The sequence below is a fragment of the Pollicipes pollicipes genome, unplaced genomic scaffold (assembly GCF_011947565.3).
Source record: "Pollicipes pollicipes isolate AB1234 unplaced genomic scaffold, Ppol_2.1 Scaffold_3087;HRSCAF=3621_pilon_pilon_pilon, whole genome shotgun sequence".
Taxonomy (NCBI): domain Eukaryota; kingdom Metazoa; phylum Arthropoda; class Thecostraca; order Pollicipedomorpha; family Pollicipedidae; genus Pollicipes; species Pollicipes pollicipes.
In genome coordinates, this window is record NW_023596225.1 from 18,235,977 (window position 1) to 18,258,533 (window position 22,557).

Genomic DNA, 22,557 nt, shown 5'->3' on the forward strand with positions numbered 1-22,557 from the left:
TTTATATTAACTAACCAGACATCGGGGGGGTTTAGCGACCCGGCTGGGCACTGCCTGACCTGTCGTTCCGTTAGCCGGCTCAGCAATCCGTCTCGGCATTCGCTGATGATAGTGATTGACTGATGACTCCCTCCTGGCCGTGGCACGATGTTCTTGCCGCCGCGCCAGCCGTCCGCACGGGTGACGCGCCGGCGCCCGTCCGTTCCGACGGTGGCGGGCGCCACTAACGCCGCGCCGCTGACGCCGCGCTGTCCGCCGTCGTCAGGTGCAGCGCAGCCTGGCCACCATGCTGGACCGGCCGTACGTGCTGCCCGAGCCGTACGGCGTGGTGCTGGTGATGGGCGCCTGGAATTACCCGCTGCAGCTGTCCCTGGTGCCGGTCAGCGGCGCAATCGCCGCCGGCAACTGCGTGGTCATCAAGCCGTCCGACCTGTCGCCGGCCACGTCCGCCTTCCTGGCCGAGGCGCTGCCGCGCTACCTGGACCGCCGCTGCTTCCCGGTGGTGTGCGGCGGCATCCCAGAGAGCCAGCAGCTGCTGCAGGAGCGCTTTGACTACATCTTCTACACGGGCAGCTCGGCCGTGGGCAAGATCGTGCGCGAGGCGTCCAACCGGCACCTGACGCCCGTCACGCTGGAGCTGGGCGGCAAGAGGTAGGCATGGCGCGGGGAGCTCCGGCAGGTGGGGGGGGGGGGGGGGGGGGAGGGTCGTCTCGATGTGCTGGTGACGCCTGGGCGTGGCCTCTCTTGTCGCCACCTACCCGCCACGCCACGCCACGCTCCGGCAGTTGTAATGCCTGCTTCGACCGCGCTCTCCACGTCTAGGGGCGCTTCGCTTGGTCCTCGTAGCGGTGGTTACGAGTTACGACTGTGGCCATCCATGTGCTGGCGACTGGTTCTCCCCGGTGCCAGCGCTGGCCTGACCTGATCGGACCCGGCTGGACCCGGCCAGGCCTGACCTTACCTGATGGTCTGCCTCCGCAGCCCGGTGTATCTGGACGACTCGGTCAACATGGACTACGCGGTGCGGCGCATCCTCTGGGGCAAGGTGATCAACCTGGGCCAGACATGCATCGCGCCCGACTACCTGCTCTGTAACAAGGCGACCGAGGCGCGCTTCCTGCGCCAGGCCAAGCAGGTGCTTCACGAGTGGTTCGGCGGCAAGCCCGAGGACGCCTCGGAGCTCGGCCGCATCGTCAACAAACGACACTTCGAGTGAGAGGCGACGCTTGGGCGGACAAGGGGGGTGGGGGTGGGGGGTGATGGTTAATTACGGAATATGGGACGTGAGCCCACCCATAAGCGGAAGGAGCAGGAGAGGGGGTTAGAGGGCAGCGTGCGCTGGTTGGCTATGGTCATGACTGCCCATCTTGGTTTGGTGGAGGGAGGTATTTGTCGTGTTCGGGACGGATGACGATGGTCTTCACAGAGGGTCTTCGTGGCTGCTGCTGTCTCGGAGTGGCCGGCTTTGTCACCGTCACCGTCGGCTGGTGGTTGTTGGTTATCCATCGCCACGCGGCGGGCATGAGGCAGGGGTTCTGCCCCGTTTTGCGCCCAGCGCTGGTTTGGGCTGGTCGTGACAACGTGCAGGGCGACGCGCACTCGGGCGGCGCGCGCAGGACCGCTCTCGGTGGCCGCGTGTCTCCGTGTGGGGCGGTGACCGGACCCGGCCCGGGACGGCAGGCGGATCAAGAAGCTGATGGAGAGCAGCGGCACGGTGGCGCTGGGCGGCCGCTGCTTCGCCGGCGACAACTTCATCGAGCCGACGGTGCTGACGGACGTAAAGGCCGACGAGCCGGTGATGCAGGAGGAGATCTTCGGCCCGCTGCTGCCCATCGTCACCGTGCAGACGCCTGCAGAGGCCATCGACTTCATCAACAGTCGGTGGGTAGACTCGGCGGGGGAGGGTGTCACCACCGCTGCCGTCGCCGGCCTCTGGACCCCAGTTCCTGTTTGGCGGATTAGACTTTTCGTGTTTTGGGCGTGTAAAATGGCGCCGAACAGAAGTGTGTCGCAGTAAAATTTAAGGCGTGGTTACGTCCATGGGCGGGATGGGGCGGGGGCGGGGATGTTGGAGGAGCATTACGTGTGAGAGGGGACCGACTGTGCTTTGGTGTCCCCGCTGTGGTCGGTCATACGTGTGCGATGCTGAGGGCCCCAGCGGTCACGTGCGTTGTGAAATTACCCCAACGATGTCGTGGTTGGGAAGGATGCTGGGACGACCTAGCGCTCCAAGCGCTGGCGTGTGTGGGTGGTGGGAGCGTAGTGTTTGTATCAGAACAGTGCCAGAGTCATGCGACGGCTGGGAGGATGAGGGTGTGTTCGGCAGTGTAGGGAGAGGGAGAGACCAAGGGTGGATGGTTCGGGGTATACATGATGTATTTAGTCAGGCGCTAAGCACGACTGGTTATGTGGCTTGGCGGCACTCTGACTTTGCTGAATGTCGTATCCATAGTTTTTCCTATTTTGCGTGCTCTTACGCTCAGTTCACGTGCTGATGTCCATTGAGACGTTTTGTTTGAATGAATGTTATGACGTCATGCCTGTGAGAGTCGCTCACTAGACAGCGTCGCACGCAGCGTTCCTCTTTACTCCTCTCAGCGTCATCCCAACACCAGCACCATCGCCTTGACGCCCTCGGGAACCGTCCCTGGTGTTGGCTTCCCCCGCTTTGACCTCTCAACAGCCCCACAATACTTCTGACCGCTCAAAACAAGGTGACGGCCTTCCGCCCGGGCTCTGAGCATTCGTAGCATCGGTGGCAGACATCTCTCGCTCCCCGGACCGCCGGCCGTCCGTGACCCGCCGCCCGCCCGCTCACATCCGCCGCGTAACCTTGCAGAGAAAAGCCCCTAGCATTCTACATTTTCACGCGCCAAAAGGCCACGGAAACCTTCCTGCTCGAGAACACCACCGCCGGCGGCGTCACCGTCAACGATACCCTGTTCCACATCGGAGGTATGTGCGCCGCCCGGCCCGCCGCTTGCCTCGCACGCGCGCCGCTCGCACTGCACTCTGCATGCTGCGCACTTCTCCGTCCGCCTCGCAGCACTCAATGCGCCGCAGCTCCGCCCGCCTGCCTGCCCGCCTGCTTCCCTGCCTGCCTGCCTGCTGCCTGTCTGCCTGCCTGCTTGCCTGCGCGTCCGTCCCTGCGTCCATCAGTGTGTCCGGGACCCGCAGGGGCTGGGGTGGTGCCGCTGCCCGGCTGGCGTCGGGGAAGCGACGTCCGCGCTCCAAGCGAGGTCGGCCGTCACTGGGGCGGGGCAGATCACCCCGAGCCGCAGAGGTCACGGCCGTCGGGCACGCGTACACCCGGCGGAGGGGTCAGAGGTCGCACGTGCAGCTGAGCAGCTGCACTGCCTTCGGCGACGGCCTGGGTTGGTTGGCGCGCCGTCGTGATGCCGATAAATTTTGAGGCAAGATAGCTCGTGATGGTCACTGTCTGTGGCGGTCTGCTGACGCCGTCACGCATTGTTGTGGACTGTAATATCGTTCCCCTGAGCAGAACGTGGGTGAACGGTCACATCGAAATGTAACCTCCGCCCGAGTAGCACGGCGTGTACAAACGCGCCTCTAATGGATCGGTGTCGCTGCACGGCGTCACTCGGACTCTGCCGGGGGAGGCGAAGCTCGCGCGGTCACCGGCGGCCGGTAGACCTGGCCCGGTGTCGTGATCACCGGCGGCCGGTAGACATGGCCCGGTGTCGCGGCCACCGGCGGCCGGCAGACTGGCCGGCGTCGCGGCCACCTGCTGCCGACAGACCTGGCTCGGTGTCGCGACCACCTGCTGCCGGCAGACCTGGCTCGGTGCCGCGGACGTCGCCCGCCTGGTGTGACCGCGGCCTGAGGGCGTGGGTATGACCCCGGCGCGATCCGCCGGTGTGGGGCGCCCGGCCCAGGCGTGTGGGTGTGCCTATGGTGCGGCGGTCCCCGGCGACGAGGAGGAGGGGCGGTGGGGTCTACCCGGCTCGGGCCGGGCTGATGGGGCCGCCGCGTGCCTGCAGAGAGCGGCCTCTGGCGGCGTACTTTTTCACCAGCGACGTGCCGACGCAGCAGCAGTTCCTGCAGCGCACCTCCACGGGCAGCGTCTCCTTCAATGAGACGCTCATCCACTACGGAGGTAACATCCCGCCCTCCGTGGGGGGGGGGGGGGGTCTCAGTCGTGAGAGGCCTTGCACTTCTTCTGAGGAGGTGCGGCCCGCGAGCATGCAGTCAGCAGCGGGAAGTCGGAGCAGGAGGAGGAGCTGGTAGCAGGCAGACGTTAGAACGGCGGCGGCGTCCCTGAACAAAGACGTGATGGTGTATACCGCGTCAGGTGTAGCCCATACCGTAGAACAGAAGAGCGGCAGTGTAGGTTTCTCACCAACTACGCTCACTGTGAGAAGCCTGGACCAGAAATTACGCTCGCTGTGAGAGGCGTGGTCAAGAAAGTACGTCCGCTGCGAGAAGCTTGGTCAAGAAGTCTTCCGAGGAACCGCTCAGATGCAGGACATCCTCATTCGCCCACTGTCGCTTACCATACCCCGCGCCTGAGAGTGCGCCTGGTGGATGGTGATTACAGCTGCCACACGTTCACATGCCTTATCACTCGCTGTGCCAAAGCTTGGCTCAGCGCGGCAGGTGGAGGCTGACACTACGACCGTCCATCCTCTCCTTCTGCGCCACGGTTCGGGTCTGGGGAAGGTGGCTGATACACTCACGTAGTCCACCTCGCACACCCTACACTTTACATATGCTTCACCGGGCAGGCCGTCGAACTAGCCCCACTCGAGGGAGCCCGTTGGGTTGGCTCCACTCGAGGGAGCCCGCCGGGCAGGCTCCACTCGAGAGCCCACGGGGCTGGCTCCACTCGAGGGAGCCCGCTCGACGGGGATGCCGCGATGTCGCGGCTCTGGTGGCCGACGCTGCGGTGACGGCGGTGTCGGGCGTGCGGGAAAGGTGCGGCGTCAGGCGGCCGGGCCTGGCCGGTGTCTGGTCAGCTAGCGGCCCATCGAGCAGACTCACCCAGCCCCCCTGACATCCGCCGCCCCGCCCGGACCTGTTCCAGACGCGCGGCTCCAAACCCGGGAGTCGCACTGATGGACCAACCTGTCAAATCCACCGCTTACCTGTACAACACGATGCAATCACCTTCGTTTTAACGGTCTTCTATGTCAATGGCTTGGGTTGTTAGCTGCAAGCCTCTCTTCCAGCTGCGTGAAACTCATCTCGACACCCAGACCTTTAAAAGCGCTTAAATCCGCGTCAACTGGGCTACTAGTACCGCCTATCATCCTACGCGTTCGACATACATCTTCTACCTTTCCTCATTGCATACACGAGGCCTGAATTTCCGTGTCAGTCATTCCTCTGCCTCTCCGCATTGAGTCCTCTCAGTCGTTTGTTTCGCATGGCTCGTCCTGATTCCTTCCTGGTGCTTCCTCACTGTGTTTAAGCCAGCCCTCCCTCCCCCCTCCCCCCCCCCCCCCACGTCCTGCTGCCTGCCGCCCCGCGCCCTCCACCTCCACCTTCCTCTCCTTTGTGACCCACCCAGTCACATGGCTCCGCAGCCGCACTCCGGTCCAGAAGATGGCACGCCTCCGCCGTCCGCCTCCACGTCCCGCGACAGGGTCTATCCCTGCGAGGATCCCCGCGCGGGCGTGTCGGGCTGCTGGCCAGCGGGCGGTGACGGACGCGCGGCGCCGGCCGGCGGTCTGTTCTAGGCCGGCGCCGCTGGCGCTGTACGTGTTCACGCGCGACGCGGCTGTGACGGACCAGTTCATCCGCCAGACGTCATCCGGCGGCGTCACCACCAATGACGTGCTCGTGCACATGGCAGGTACGGCGGCCGGCGGTGGCGCCAGCGCTCGCCGGTGCCGGCCCGACGCGGCTTCGCTCAGCTGGCGGAGCGTTCGCCTGCGGCCGCGCGTGGAAAGGCGGGCGCTCGAGGCTCTGCCAGCCGATCGTTTCATTTAAAGTTTCGCTGCCCTGCCTCAAGCCACATGGCGTCGCGGTGCAAGTTTGAAGAATGTTTCTTTTGAGTTCTGGATCGTAATTGCTATTGTTGTGTCGGGCTGGGGGCCGATATTAAAGTTAGTGGACACTGACGTTCTTCTGCGTTGCATTTAAAGTTCAAATTTCACTATTTACACCCGAAATGATACCGGCGAGCACCGATACACTGAGCGATCGAGCGCTCTGGAATGCACGTCCGTCAGTCCCATGAGGGGCGTCGCTTCCGGTCGACCTCGGCCTTGGAGATAAGAAGAGGCGGCCACTGCTGGCTGCGGTGTCATCCCGCAGTTTGTGGGGATGCATATGAACAGTGTGAACTTGGGTGATTGCTGGATGGTAGCGTCCTCATGGGATCTGTGACGTCATTCGTGTGACGTTATGGCATCTGTGACGTCACGGGGCTTTGTGCAACGGAGGATTCTCGTGGACGTCCGCTTTGACGTGCACGGGAAGGTAGTCAACACGGCAGAGGTGGGAAACGGGTAGCAAGTCGCACTAGATGCTGTAAGGTATCGCGGTAGTTGCTTTAGCCGCGTGTCCGCATATGTGTACCTAGCACTGGCTTCAACGCGAGAGGTAAGTGCTCACCTTCACGGCAGGTAATGGGTTGTACCCGGCAAGCTTGCGTGTGGCCTCCAGTGGCGCTTCGTGTCCCATGAAACTAGCACTGCATTTCAATTCAAAGATACTCTGTCTTTGAATGGAATGGATGCGTATGTGTATGTGAGACATTTTTAGTAATAATGTACCATCATACAGACGCATTGACGGTGGCTTCAGTGGACCAGATGGTGCTGGTAGACATGCAATGTACAAAAAGTTCAAATCCTCGAAGTTTCCACGCGTGGCCCCCGGTGATAATCTCCGATTTGAATGTATATTTTTACCGTGATGCTTTGTATATCTGGCAGATTAACTAGTAGCTCACCCCCGCCCCTCGGCCGCGCTGCGTCTCCATAGATCATACGTGTTATTGAAAATGCTGAGAACTGGTGGCTTAAGGGTGCTTGTGTATTTTGATTGGCATCTCATGCTTTTTGGTCCCACATTTTGTCTAGTCCTGTTTGCCTCAACCTGCCGTCAACCGTCTGTGTGTTGTTCCCCGACGTGGCGAGCAGTTGAGCTGCTGTTAACCGTTTGTGTTCCATTCCATAACGTACTGAGCAGTCGAGGAGCTGCCGTTAACCGTCTGTGTGTTCTCCCCTGCCGTGTCGAGCAGTTGAGGAGCTGCCGTTCGGCGGTGTAGGGACAAGCGGCATGGGCGCCTACCACGGCAAGTTCTCGTTCGACACCTTCACCCACTACAAGCCGGTGCTGGAGCGCAACTACAACCCGCTGGTGGAGAAGCTGTGCTCGTGAGTTGATACCGTGCGCCGTATGGGCCGAAAACAGGCACCCTTCTGTTCAGGATCCAAATACGCAGGAATGGATTGTGCGGGGTATGGAAGGGGTGCAATTTGGCGGAAGGGAGATGCTTTCTCATAGTGCAAGTACAATGTACATACCCAGCATAGCGTTATATAAGAAAGAAAGGCTTACAGATACTATTTTTTGGCATTACGAGTTAAAAGTTCTTGTGTAAAGGTAACGACCTTCAACGGCCTTGGAAGTGCTGGTTAGACGACGCTGTAGTGCTAAATAGCGATAATATCGACGGTACTCAATGTTTCGAGCTGCGCTCGTCCTCGAAGAGTCAACAGTCCGTCTGGAAGATAAGCACAGCACGAAGCGTTGAACACCGTCAATGTAAACGTTATTAAGCACTACGTCACTAAATCGGCACCTCCTGGTGTACTAAGGACGTGAACTCTATATAAGGACTCAGAACTCGTAATCCAGCATAACTGCTACCACAGCTGGTTTGAGCAACGCCTCGTTTCGACCGCGTTTCCACCGGTTCCTGCAACGCCTTGTTTCCACATTTCTGCACGTACGAGATGCCATAAAGTGGAATCCTCTACGTTTCATCTCAAACTTGCCCCCCGAGTACCCATGCTATGCGTGAAATGATGTAGTTTTATGGGTCGTTGCTCTCCTACCAGGCAATATCTGGGATGATTCCGAGCATCGCTCGCCCGAACGGCCTGTGGGTTTAACCCATGTTAACAAATGCCAACGGTTACACACCCCTCTGCAGAACTCTCCACCACCGTCGCTTGCTCGGTGCCTTTCAGTTCAGTATTCCTGACCTGCTTGCAGGTGTAACCCACTGCATAACAAAGCCCTGCGCCTATCTCGCGTGGCCTCGACGTGTTCCGCCCGGGCACCTGGCATCCTCACTCTTCTTCCTCCGATGCTGCTGCCGGCAGGGTGCGCTACCCGCCGTACACCAAGGCCAAGATGCAGCGGGCCAAGCAGCTGCTGAAGAACCCCAAGATGCCCAGCCTGACGCCGCTCAAGTACCTGCTGACGTTCAGCTTCGGCGTCGCCTCCGTGTTTGCTCTCAAGGCTGCCGCCAAGGTACGCCGTGCCGTCGCGCTGCGTCGCACAGGGCACTGTGACGTCATACAACGTGCGTGACGTCACGCGGAACCCGAGGCTGGTGTTGTGAGACGATCAGGTCTGATGTGTGACAAGTCTGGTTGGGGCTGGAGGGGAGGGGGAGGGGGAGAAGCAGCTGGAAGGCGACGGTGGGGCTGCGGTCGATGTTTGAGCGTCTGTTCGGGGTGGGCGCTCACGCTGCTAGGTGGATACTCGTGTCGGTGTTTTGTTCGCGGTGCACGTGCCGTGATGTCGCGGTGTTGTACAACAGAGACGATCGTTTCTCTGGGTGTGCGGTGTCGATGTCGCGATCCTCGCATGTTTATAAAGGTCGGGGTTAATGCTACGTTTGTGGAGTGGGGAAGGGGGAGAAGAGACACGAGGACCCATTGCAGAAATTTAGTTTCGCGCTCCTGCTTTTTCTTGAAAATGTTGTGTCTTACGCGCGGTTAACACAGCCTGTCTATATTTGCAGAGATTTGGGTTCGACGAGGACCTTCCGGCCGTTCTCCAGTGATCGGCAGAGCCGGCATCAGCACTGGCCCGCTCCACAGACCCCCGAGTCATCGTTCGAATCGCCGTACGCCGGGGCCGAACGCTGCGCAGAGACCGCTCCCACACTGCCGATGTTTCATCTATTTGTGGCTCGGACTCTTCCCCAGGCGCTCCGTGAGTTAGTCATTAGCCATTGTCGCTGCCCCTGCGTGTTGGAATTATATTTTCCTGTGGGTGCTGAAAACCAAGACCAGTGCTGTACGTGAGACCAGTGCTGTCTGAGTAAACATGCACTCTTATAGCGTGACTTCTGGTCGCCTATATTGTGCAGCCGGTAGCCAGGCGAACACATTTCTAGATACCTCAGTGAGGTATTGCCAACTCGAAACGAAATACAGTGAAAACAGACTTCACGCGATGGCGAGGATCGGATGGTTCGTGTTTAAACCGTATTTGAACCACCAGTGCATCGGTGTAGCGCTACCAGCAACCGCTTGCGGGGATCAAGCAAGCCGTAGGTACTGATGCAGGTCCAAAGGTTTTTTTTTCGCTGTGATTGGTTGGAATTGTCAAGGGGCGCTCTTGTAAGCGTACGGGAATTACGTTATGTCGTTTGTGTAAATACAGTGACCGACTGGATGCTTTCGTTTTCCTTGCGGTATGTTTCGGATTTGTACGGCTGGATTCACTTGCGAGCAGTCATTTGTCGACTACTGGCGGATCCGGGGCAGGCCGATGAGGGTACGGCCGTTTCCAAGACCGTGGACCGCGGATACTGAGTACTGACGCCCAACGACCGGTGCGGCGCTGACGCGTGCTCATCTAGAACTGACAGATCCGTGTTCGCCGTCGACAGCCAATGCGCATTTGGTTGCGCACGTCCGATGTCCGGGACAGCGTTGTGTCGTTTTCCGTGCATTTTGCGAGGCGGGGTATTGGTCATGTGCGCAAATCCAACCTCCCCGAAATTGTTGCCCAGTGTATGTAGCCCACCCAATGCCCATGCTCATATTCTTAACCTTTATTTTATGTATTATTCATAACACATCCCTGTATTTCATCAGCATAGAATAATCTGTATCGAATAATGCCAGGAGACAGCCAGTTACTTCGGTTCATGGCCGCTGGCACACACGTCTGGACGAGAGAGGCTTCCTAGCCCGTCTTTTGATAGACTGATAGACAACGCTGTGAGAAAGTATGGCGGCCCGAGACGCCTTCGTACCCGCGGTGGGTAAAATGATGGTCTAGTTGGCGTGGAAAACCGCCTACACGAATGCTCGCAATCATACAGCAAGCTCGCTTGTGCTTACTCTTGGAAATGAAACGTTCAGCTGGGATCTGCTTTGGAAACATCTGCGACTCAGGTTAAAGCTCGGTTCAAAACGTGATTGATTAGGGCAACTCTGTCCAGTTTCTGACATAACGTGGGACACGACTTAACGGCACGGTTGTCTGCTGAAACTGGCTGGGAATTTGGCCCCGGCCTTTGCTATTAGCGCTGCAAGTCCGTCAGTAAGTAAGCCATGACGTCAACCACCACGGTGGCCCCCCGTCCTAGATGCGCGCGTAACGAGCAATGTAAGTCTTCCAGTACAGTTGGTTGGGGGGGGGGGGGGGGGCAGGCAGACCAGGACATAACGAGTTTGGTTGATTTTTTATCAGTCAACAACCGCAGCAGCAATGTTAATTTCCCGAAAGTTGAGGACCTAGCTAAGAGAACTCAGCTCAACATCCCCCTTAGTTCCCGCAGTTCCCCAGTTGTGCTCTGAACACGTATTGCAGACGTACAATTGCCGGAGATTCGTCCTCGTAGCCGCGTAAGGCTATGGGTGTAACTTACTGTTAAAGGGAGCGCTCCACATTTGTGTGGGGGTGTTGAACTGCAATAGCCATCTTGAACATCATTTGGTGCAGTTTACAGCCCCGCACGGTTTTCAGATTTTACGGTCGTCAGGGGGGCTCTCAATCAGTGCTGTGCAATATATCTTGCCTGGAACAACATTTTTCACTTCCCACTTTTTGACTAAAAGTATACCAATGTTATAAGTTAGCTTATTTAGTCATATTTGATGCTTGTTTCAATGCCTTTAAATGTGCAACATGCCCTTCAAATGCCCTACTATATAAATAGCAAGCCAGCATCACCGTCAGACAGAAAGATCCTCGTATGCACTGTCAGGGGTGTAGTTCACGAAAAGGGTCGGGAGTCGGGGATGGGGGGGGGGTGCAGTAAAAATGACCCAACCTCGCCCCCAAATCTGTCAACAACAACTTTCAACAACAAATCTGTCAACTTCTTCCCGGGTTTTGCCCACTTCCATTCCAAAGTTGGAGCGCTGAAGCCCAAGCTGGGGGCTGCGGTGCCCAAATGAGAAGGAAGAACCCCTGATCACCAAACCAAACCAAACCAAACCACCAAACCCCTGATCACCGGCGCTTACGAGCCTCCTAAATATTTTGGAAGAACGGGACGACTCTCCGCCAGTGTGAAGCCTTCAGATTTCGAACCGGGCCCGAGCATCGTTTTATGACGTCAAGCGGTTGCGTGGGAACGCAGTTATGTTGTTTTGATCAAGCGCGGCGTTTATTGCTCTACGCGACAGTTGCGATACGTAGGTGGTGCTCGTGCATAGGGATCAATATTACCCTGCACGATCAATGCGCTAGCATAACCATGCGTGTGTGAGGGCGTACGCAAGCACCCAAGAGGCGTCTTGGTACTTATCGGCTATTCGGTAAGGATTGCTTCGGAGTCTTTTCCCCACGGTTCTAGATTACAATGGATGGACGTAGTCTGGTGGACCCGTACTCGTACAAACAAGCTTTGTTATATTTATATGATGAGAAATCAGGTCATATATATATGTATATATATATATATATATATATATATATATACACACTTATAAGCTAGGTAGGTGGTTTCGTGTATGATCAGTGAGGTATGAAGTATGTGTGGATATCTGTTTTACTTCTATGTATGGATACCTGTTTTCAAATGAAACAAGTTGAATACATATTTAATTTCAATGTAGTTCATGTGTAATTGCTGCTATGTATCTATGAACACTAGTTCTTTGTGCCCTTAGTCGCCAATGTTAAGCATTGTAGATGTTTCCTCCTAATAGTTGTATAGGCTATGTATATCTGGCACCACAAAATAATATGTGTGCCAACCAAATGATAAAAATCCTGAAAACAAATGATTCATGTAACCCAAAGTTAAGGCACCTGAAAACACAGCACATATATTTGTTGAGCTGTCTTTATGTATTGAACTGTTGATTCTGGGCCAAAAATAGACAAAACCCTGTTGTCAAAAATATTCTGATTTGTGGGACATTTTGCTTAATGATATGTTCCAAATCTCCATGAGGTGCTATTAGGTCTCCCTTGGGTCAGAGGATTTTGGGTAAAAAGCTCTGGCAGTCCTTACAATCCAGGGGTCTTTGCAGGGGTGTATAGTTTCGTATTGAGTTACGAGCATTCCCCCCACTCTCCTCCCCCCCCCAGCCTTGGGAAGAAAGTAGGCAGAATCTGGGGATAAACACTATTTATTGCTCCAACTCATTTTGTAAAACTACACCCCCAAATCCTTAAATTCACTGGACTTCAGTGAAGTAATGTTTACTTCTTAAGTAGGAGGTGGTAAGAGGCTACAAGTCCCAATTTTGAAGAGAAAGTGAGCCAAGTATTAGGAGAAACCATTTTGAGAGGTAAATTGGGGAGAAAGTTTAGATATTTTCCCTGTCTTGCTGCTTCCCCTATGTTGCATGCAAGTGTGGGCATTACTCTCTGCTTATCCCCTTCCTCTCTCCCCCCCCCCCCCTCCCCCCACATATCCAGCTGGGTTCAAGAAGGTCAAATGACACAGTACGGTGAACATGTCTTCTTTTTTTGAATTTAGCTCAAGTGGCATGTATAGATAGCTTTGGGCTCAGAGCAGAGCATTTATTTAGCAAAGCATAGTGCATATGCACTGAACAGACTGATCCAGTTGCTCATTTATTGAGTCATTCTAACCATTTTTTGAATAGCGCCAGCTGACAGGTTTACATGCCATGATGTGTCTGCCCCAGGCCGGGCATATTAGGTTGCGTTGGGGATCAATACTCCATGTCTAGTTGCCAGCTAACATTTCCTTGTCAGCTGAACTAAGCAATGTAGCTGCTCTGGCGATCACATGCATGCTGTTGCAATGATAGGAACATATTTACCTAAGACCTTGGGGCCAGCAAAGTTAGGCTTACTTTTTGAGCTTGTGGGGCATTGACATTGGTATTTCCATAGGCATTGACAGTGTGGTTTCCACAGGTTTACCAGGGATCAGCATGAGTGTTAAGAGTGGAGCCACAAAAGAAAAAGGAACTGGAATACTTTCAGGTGCTGGCAAAACCACTTCATCAAAGCTTTCTCAAGGTAAGGATGCAAAATAGCTGCAATATTTTATATCAGACTGAGCAGACAGCTGATCTCTGGAGAAGTGTTACATACTGAAGTGAGAGACAGTTCACTCATTCATGCTGCATTTGTCTTGGTAGGTTCAACAACTTCAGCAATAGCATACTTTATGTTCCTTCAAACAGAAGCATTGAGTAAAGATGTGTGCACCAGTGAAATGCCAAAGGGAAAAACTTTGGCATTGTGAGTAATAAAAGGCTATTTTTGTTGACATATAGTTAACATAAAATGATATTGTAAATGCTTAGCCACATGACACTAGGTATGTTTGGCTGTACAAATGTGACGGGGTCCTCTTCAAACACTACTTGCTGATATCATTTGTGTATGAGATGTGGTGTCAGTCAGAGTATTACCATAAAATTGTGTCACTCTCTGAAGTTTCTGTTGTCATTGGAACATGTCTAATTCACCAAATAAGTTTTCCATGCCTCATATTGCATGCAGTCCAGTCAGATATGTGCTTTGCTGCCTGTGAATTTTAACATGTCCCGAGCAAGGCAATATGAGACTCATGAAAATAAGCCTCAGCTGACTTCTGACTTCAGAGTAAGCTGTGGACAGCAGCTGTCCAAAGCTGACTGGCCAATTATGCCACACACACAGCTGGCATAATTGTACTAAACATTCTAGGTTTGTTGGCCCACTGCTATGCTCAGAGTCAACTGAGATTCTCTGCTGAACTTTGCTTCCAACTTGTTCTTCCCCATGTTCAGATGCGGTGAGCGAGGACTCTCTGCTGGGCAAGCCGATCATCACCCCGGAGGATGTCCTTTGCCTGGAGAAGGCAACAAAAAGTGAGCCCACCCATCCCCAGACTTTTTGCATCCACATTTGGAACAGGAGGGTGTCTGGACTGACGACTCTTCATCTAAAATAGTCCAGGGCATAGACAGATGTGGTTAAATTTTATGCACATTTGCGACATGCAGAATCACTGCCTGATGTTTTGACCGCATTCTAGCACAGGTCTGATGCAAGAATCACGGTGTGCCGTTCAGCCCGGCTTCATTTTCTGCTCGCTTTCAATGCTACATCTGATTTCCAGATTACCTGTGCAGTCCGGAGGCAAATGTGTACAACATCGACTTCACCCGGTTCAAGATCCGCGACCTGGAATCTGGCGCCGTGCTGTTCGAGATCGTGAAGCCGGCAGGAGGTGGGTGGCGAGTTTGACCACGTGTGACCAGCCAGTAACCAATCCTGCGTCAGGGTCCGCGGGTACCATACCTGGGATTCCGTGACGCCCCCCCCCCCCCCCTCCGTGTTGTTCCCGCTGCGTGAGTGCGAGGACAAACTGCTGAACGACATGACGTACCCTGGTGTTGATTTAAAGTTGCGATCAACCTGGCTAAAAGAAACGGAATAATATCGCGCCCGCGAAGTGATGATTTCAGTCGTACATACCATGTGGAAGCGATATACGCCCTTTAGTATTTGATTAGTTATCTGAAAGAGCAGGTTTCGTCGACGATACCGCAACAAATGTGTTAGCATTCAAGATTGGGGGTGTTGCTGTTATGCGGCCCGTGAATATGGTGCTGGCTGCTGTTTGGTGACCATAGAACAGTGTCGCCTTGTTGCAGCATTTGTCGGATGTGAGAGGACGCGACTCATGATGAGCTAGTCATCCCTGGTGGCAAATGATGAGGTGGTGGGGGGAGGGGGAGATGTGCGCGCGGTGCCCGTTCGGATAACATACGATGGCCCATGTGAAGTGATAGGTCGACGATCAGTCGCACTTCACAGAATGTGAGGTGGTGGGTATGTCGTAGAAGTAACATCGCGGTTTTCGTCCGTTGAAGGCAGTTCACAGAGTGTGAGGTGGTGGGTCTGTAGTAGAAGTAACATCGCGGTTCTCGTCCGCAGAGGAGGGACCAGAGGAGACTCCCGAATCGCGGGACCCCGGCCCAAACGCCGGGCGGCTGGTGAGATACCACTTCACGCCCAAGTTCCTCAAGCTGAAGATGGTCGGAGCTACGTAAGTCGGCGTTGGCGTCGCCATTTTTTGGCACCTCTGATTCTGTCCCATCTCGATGGCTTGCTCTTCACTCTCCCCTGCTCTCCCCGCTTGTTTGCCGTCCCCTCACACGCTTTTTACTGCCCTTCATCTTCCCCTTATTTCAATACTCTCGTGGTTTGCAAAAATTCGTCCGCTCTTTTTAGCCGTCTGCCCTCCGCTTCACCGTTGCTATAACCTGTCCACGGAGAACACCCGGCATGTCGTCCGGCCGGTGCGAGGTGTCGCATGCGGCCGCCGGGACGTGTGCCGGTCGGTGCCGCCGTCCCCGGGACGACGTCTTGTCAACACGGCCGCCACCGGCCGCGCCGGCCCGCGCCACCACACAGATCAATGCCGACACTCCGGCGGCTCGGCGGCGTGTTCGGCGCGCGCTCCACGCGGAGGTGTGGGCGTGAGCCCGCCGGCTCCTGAATGGCTGCTATAGGGGGAACCCACGACGATGTTTAGAGCCTTTGGACTGGGTTTATTTTGAGAACTTTGTGACAGCGGTTGCGTTTTGCTCGTGCTCGCCGCCTTCGGGTACAATCGGCAGGTCATCAGTGGGCTTGGGTCTCGACTCCGGCATTGTAGGGACCCGCTGCGCGCATTGTGAGCCGGTGTGGTCGCGTCGTGACACTTTTCCACGTCTGTGACCTTGGGTGACCGCGCTGTGCCCCCGGCGTTCTTGCGCTTAATCCCGCTGGTGCGCCGGGGCACGTTATTGCGGCGGCGTCGCGCCAGGGGGTCACGACGTGATGCATTTGGCGTCGACCGTCGTCGGGGTCTCCCAGGAATTACCGCGGCGTCAGCTGCTTCGAATGGCTGGAGCCGCATCTTGAGCACCGCTATCTGTCGGCTGGGATGTACTGCCCGCCGTCCCACTCACCGGGGATGTGAGACCGGTTTGCGGTGCCAAATACGGCGTAAGTCTGTGGTCATGGTGCTTGAGAGTGGTGTCATGTAGGACACATGGATGTAAAACCTTGACGTTGTCGCCTTACCAACTGCTTTTGGACGACATATGCTGATGTCCGGTATGTACCAGATGTCAGTTGAAGTGCTAGTAACGCCTGCCTGGCATCGTCTATCTGTGAAGTAAATGCCGGTTTCGTTGCAGTGTGGAGTTTACGATCGGACCCGAACCTGTCAACAACTTCCGCATGATCGAGCGCCACTTCTTCCGCAACAAGCTCCTGAAGACGTTCGACTTTGAGTTCGGGTTCTGCATACCCAACTCCAAAAACACTTGCGAACACATCTACGAGTTCCCCAGCATACACCCGGACACAGGTGAGTGAGCATTTTTTTATACCACGTCGCCATAGGACCCTTTGGTTTACGCAGCACGTGTGTGGAGACCGTTGGTGTGTTCTGAACTTCAAAACGTTAAACAAGACATCGTGGGTATCTGAAACCATTGCATTGTCATCTCAGGCTGCGAGGCTGCCTCGCTGCAATGCGATATTGTTCGTCATGTTTTGCCATTATGTGTACGATGTTATGTGTTCACAACACACTGCATTACTGTGGTTTCTTTCCTTTTACCTCTCTGCATGCCATCCACGCGTGGTTCCCATCGCCGGTGGAAGTCGTTAAGCCAGACCCGCCACCTGCAACGAACTGCGGCGCCGCTCTGACACGCCCTCTACATCACCACCGGTCCGCACCGTCCCCGACATGACCCGGTACAGCGACTGACACGTCCTCTGCATCACCAACCGTCCGTACCGCCCCTGACATGACCCGTTACAGCGACTCACGCCCTCTACGCCACCAACCGTCCTTACCGCCCCTGACATGACCCGGTACAGCGACTCACGCCCTCTACGTCACCAACCGTCCTTACCGCCCCTGACATGACCCGGTACAGCGACTCACGCCCTCTACGTCACCAACCGTCCTTACCGCCCCTGACATGACCCAGTACAGCGACTCGCGCCCTCTACGTCACCAACCGTCCTCACCGCCCTTGACATGACCCGGTACAGCGACTCACGCCCTCTACGTCATCACCCGTTCGTACCGCCCATGACATGACCCGGTACAGCGACTCACGCCCTCTACGTCATCACCGGTCCTTACCGCCCCTGACATGACCCGGTACAGGGACTGAAACGCCCTCTCGGTCACCACTCGTCCGCACCGCCCCTGAGATGACCCGGTACGGTGACTGCCACCCCCCCCCCCCCCCCTACGTCACCAACCGTCCGTGCCGCCCCGTACCGCCCGTGAGATGATCCGGTACAGCGGCTGACACGCCCTCTCCCCGTCCGCCAGTGGCCGAGATGGTGCGCTGCCCGTACGAGACGCGTTCCGACAGTTTCTACTTCGTCGACAACACGCTGATCATGCACAACAAGGCCGATTACGCGTACGACGCCTAGTGGGCCGCGACGCGCCAAGTACGCCACGCTGCGAGCGGCCGTCGGACCGGGGCGTCCAGAGCGCGGGACTGCTGCGAGCCGCCTGCTGCCGCGCGCTCACGTCGTGCCGCCCTGGCCGCCGTCGTGCCGTGTCTGTGAGGGGCCACGCACAGCAGCGACCGCAGTACTCGCTCAGTGGAGCTCACGTCTGTCGTCTCAGCACTGCGAGGGTGTCCCGCTGCGGACGGCGGAGCCCGGCCACCGTCGCCGGCGGTGTTGCCGCCGCGGCTTGTGGTGGGTTAGCCTGGTTTTGTTCCGCTCTCTCTCTCTACTTCAGGCGCGCGCGCTGGTGTGGCTGGCTGCCGCGCTAGTGCGGCGCTAGCGCGGTGCTACTCGTGGGTGACCAGAGTTTATCACTGTGTGGACGTTCTTCGATGCACGCGGTAATCGGCTGTTCTATTTGTGGGTCACCCACTACGGTACCCCTGCGTTCTTTACATCGACCGCTGTTGACGGAAGATGGATTTTGTTGAGGAATCGACCACGTACAACGCCCGATCTGTGCTTCGCGTCGCTCTCCAGGGTTTCTAGTCATTCGTCGCCTGACGACCGTTTTGTGTTGTGACCGCCTTGCAGCCCCAGTATGCTGTTCATGCGGCATCTAGTCACTGCGAGCCGCTTTCGAGTGAACTAGTCATGTGTTTTGTGTGCTCGTTGCCTCCCACTGCCAGAGTCTAAGCACACTGGCTTCCGGAGTGCTCTCTGTGACTTTGAGCAATATAGCACGCGTCGTGTTACATTACGCACAGATGTCAAATGTGCTGGATCACGTGGAGGTGGACACTTGTATGTCGTGTTTTGAAGTGTGGAGAAAACCCATTGCGTAGTGAGGCGAATGATTTTATCTATCGATTAGGTAGGCCGTCCTGGAGCTTGGTGAGACAGCACCCCGCACCATCCCCACTAATTGTGTGACATGCCCGATACGGGCACTAGTCGGCTCCATGGCACCAGCGCTCTCTCATTCTTGTTCCGATGTGGCTTGTGGTCGTTTTACACAAGTGTTACGCACAAGGTATGTTTCGCACAGACGGCTGTGGCTGCCGCAGAGTCCTGGCGGGGGTCGCACGATGTCTGTGTGGCCCGCCCGCTCCTGGCGAGCCGACTTGTCCGCCACCTGTCATCGGATCTGGCCCCGGGGTGTATCGCCAGCCTCAGCTTCGCACTCGGCACCTGTAGTGTAAGGCCGTGAGGGGACTGTGAAGGGTGGGAGGCGGCAGCGGTCGGCGCGCTGCGACGCAGTCGACGGCGACCCGCGCTGACCCGGGCAGGCAGGTCACGCTCCAACGCTGACCCGGGCAGTCAGGTCATGCTCCAAAGCTGACCCGGGCAGTCAGGTCACGCTCCAAAGCTGACCCGGGTAGGCAGGTCACGCTCCAACGCTGATCCGGGTAGGCAGGTCACGCTCCAACGCTGACCGGGGTAGACAGGTCACGCTTCAGCGCGCGCCGCCCGGGTGGACAGGTCGCGCTTCAACGCCGCGGGGCGGGCCGGTCAGTGCTTTTTGGTTCATTGTGTTCTGAAGTTACGTTGCGTTGAAAGTGGTCGTGCTGCACAAGATGAAGGACTGGAGTTCGGTTGAATAACAAAAACATTTCCATTTTGCACGTCTTGAGCCGGCGTTGTAATACAATGCTGGGCTTGCAACATTTGTCTTGATGTTGGGCTTGGGTTTGCATGCCTAATGTTCATTCCCACGCACACAAGTGCATACAAGACAGCAGACTGTATGTGCAAAGTGCTGGGAACCGTGTTGCCCCTTTCCTTGATTTTTCACATTTGTTTGGAGCGAATGGTGCCATCCTGCTGAATCTTGACGCCTGTGATGACTGAAGACAGGTACCACTTAATCTGAATCAGATGATTAAATTTGGCCGCGGGGCCACACTAGGTCATGCCAAAATAACAAACGGTCACCTAAGATCTGAGTACCAACTTTACAGGTCATTCGTCTGTCTGGCTAGCCGGTGTAAGTTGACCATACGCAAGGGTTTGATTCATTACAAGAGATATTTAGAGAGCAATTAACCTGTCCGACTTCGTACCACAATTACTCTTGTAGGTCCCCATAGGTCGGTGTTTTGGTTCCGTGTCTTTATCATGCATAATGCCTCACGTTGTCAGACCATCGAAGGGCAGTCACGTGCCGATGTGTCATTGGCGTGTGTTGAAACATACCGGCAGACCGCAATACCCAGCTTAAAGGGTTTGCTGCATGTGGGTAACGTGCGCGGGGTAACATGCTCGTCACATGATCACAGCGCTGGCTTGGTGACACATAGTCGCACCCAAAACATAGTCTTTTATTCGGCATTTAACGCGCACGATCGTGGTCCCGTAATAACTTTTGTCGCTGCGATCTTTGCTCCATACGGTCTTTATCCCGTGCGATCTTTTATAATGATATTTTCGCCCCAGAATATATCTATAACCTGGGATATTTTTCGATCACGACCTTTATCCGGCATGGTTTTTATCCCGTTCGATATTGTAGCACGCAATCTTCATCCCATGCGTTATTTGTCCCTTGCCATCTTTTTCCGTTGCTATCTTTGTCTCTTACGATATCTACCCCACGCGATATGTTGTCACAATATATTTGCCGATGCCATGCTTGAAACAGGCAATCTTACAAATGCATTCTGTTTTCCGCGCGTCATTTTGTCGTGGCCTTTTGCGCAAGATCTTTTGCCTCACGAACATTTTTCAAACGATTTTTGTTCCCGAAATAATAAAACCCATCTATGTGACGGGTTTGTGTTTGTCATGTTATGCATCTCGCAAACCACGCATGTGAGGCAGGGGGCACAACACACCTCCCAGTAACTCAAAGACAGGTGTTACAGCCTTGCCTCAGTTGATATCGTATATTTACGTTGTTGCATGCTGAGCATTACACTAGCATCGTTGCTACCCTTTCGTACGTTGCCGAAGCTCTCTGAGCCATTGCAAGCGTCTGACGAATTAGACGAGAAGCGAAGCTGCCATACTAGTGCTTGTACCCTTAGAAATACTCTGAAGCAGCACCGCATCTTTCCCCGCCGCAAAGCAAGCGACCTGGCCTGACTAGCCACGCTCCAGCCGCCCAAGTCGAGATCCGGCTGCGTGGGTAAGGATCGCCGCCCAGCGACACGGTTGACGGAGCGACGCCCATACTCGACACGCGACCGCCTGCATTTCCTCAAGCCGGACACTGCGCGGCGGAGTATGCATACCCCATCAGCGCGAGGCTCGTACCTTAGTGTCAGGACGCCTGGAACGCTGAGTCAATCCGGCAGGTTTGAGCGTCAGTTTTTAGCATAACCGGTGTAGCAATCAGGTCTTACATCCCATCGTTCAAAGCCCCCAGCCTTACTGAGCAAAACCAGAAGATTTTAAAAATGAGCTCGTTGGCCTCTGGAATCATTCACTGGACGTCACGTGGAGTAAAAGATCATCAAACGCAAGCCACTTTCCACAATCGAGTGGAGACTTCTTTCTTTCCACAGTCTCCACTTTCCGCAGTCGAGACTTCGAATCAAGCATGCCTCTAAAAACAAGAAATTAATGTAGCAGCCTGATTCTTTCACAAACCAGTGAGATGAGTGAATCATACCTACATGAACGGAGGCAGGGAAATCGTGGTTGCAAGAAAGCGACGGAACATCCTTTATTTGGAGCAGGCCGTCCCGCCCCTCCTTAATCCGCCATTGCACCCTGCTGTGCGTGATGCAGAGAAGCAGTTTTCTGCAGTGCGTGGTGCAGTCCTGAACTTGATCTTGAACGTGGTACAGTCCTGAATCTTGAACTTGGACGTGGTGCAGTCTTGAATCTTGAACTTGGACGTTTAACTGCATATGGCAGCCGTCGCAGCGCGAAGTATTTACGATGTTAATTTATGCTGCAGATTACCTGTTGATAGTTTATAACAAATATATTCTAAAGGCTCGTGCGCGCGTTGTTACTTTTGTCGGCTTCTATTTGCTGTGGACATTCCGTATGCCTTAGCATGAAGGCTTGTGGCAGTAAACTACATGCACGATCACAGACACGCTAATCATCGAAACCTCATATATGTTGCGTGGCTGATGTACATCACACATGATGTGGTGACTTGCATCATCCCGAGCGTGCACTCACCGATGCTTCGGTATGCGATGTACGGATGCACATTCACGGGCACGTACGTCCGTTGTCCCGTCCCACGTGCACCGTCACACGGTTGCGCTGCGCCATGCGCAGGACGACCTACAGTGTGCGGATGAGTCACGTGCGATGTGCCGGCTGGGTCGGGACGGACCGCCGGCACAGCGTCCGCTGTGCGGCAATACACACTGCCCACGGCTCATCCGTCACCAACAGTGCAAACTCGTTATCTGCGTGCCGCATCATTGCGTAAGCCGGCAGGTGTCAACTGCTTCGTGCCAGCAAGAAAGGCCTGTAGCTCCTGCCTTTTTTGTAGCAGTATGGGTTCTTTTGTTGAGAGCAACTGGCATTCATTATACCATGTGGTACCAGATTTAATGAAGATATCGATCAGCCATTGGATTTGCTAAGAAAAGTCGACGTTTTAAGTAGTGCTTATAATCACGAGGACACCGTATGCACCATGCAACTTAGCTAGGGAGTGTAGTGGTTTAGTGGTTGGGACCCCGGCCTCACACATCAACTACCTGGGTTCGAATACTAAAAAAGGAGTTTGTCTAGTCTTTCCGGTTTTAG

General features: G+C 55.3%; 2 protein-coding genes across 3 annotated transcripts in view; both read left to right on the forward strand.

The window, feature by feature from the left end:
• Positions 1–9,606, forward strand: part of LOC119090350 (aldehyde dehydrogenase family 3 member B1) — a 30,280-nt gene extending 20,674 nt beyond the window's left edge. For both annotated transcript variants that reach the window (XM_037213146.1, XM_037213147.1), the window contains 7 exons: positions 266–651; positions 982–1,212; positions 1,681–1,881; positions 2,840–2,955; positions 7,211–7,346; positions 8,301–8,451; positions 8,948–9,606. In XM_037213146.1, coding sequence (XP_037069041.1) covers positions 266–651; positions 982–1,212; positions 1,681–1,881; positions 2,840–2,955; positions 7,211–7,346; positions 8,301–8,451; positions 8,948–8,989 — 1,263 coding nt within the window. In that variant the 3' untranslated portion in view covers positions 8,990–9,606. The remainder of the gene's footprint in view (positions 1–265; positions 652–981; positions 1,213–1,680; positions 1,882–2,839; positions 2,956–7,210; positions 7,347–8,300; positions 8,452–8,947) is intronic.
• A 1,877-nt stretch (positions 9,607–11,483) lies between these two features.
• LOC119090351 (protein unc-119 homolog B) lies at positions 11,484–19,431 on the forward strand. The gene is made up of 7 exons (XM_037213148.1): positions 11,484–11,705; positions 13,285–13,389; positions 14,148–14,228; positions 14,480–14,590; positions 15,301–15,412; positions 16,551–16,723; positions 17,711–19,431. The coding sequence occupies exons 2-7, from the start codon at positions 13,302–13,304 to the stop codon at positions 17,815–17,817; spliced, it is 672 nt and encodes a 223-aa protein (XP_037069043.1). The 5' UTR covers positions 11,484–11,705; positions 13,285–13,301; the 3' UTR covers positions 17,818–19,431.
• The last annotated feature ends 3,126 nt before the right edge of the window (positions 19,432–22,557 follow it).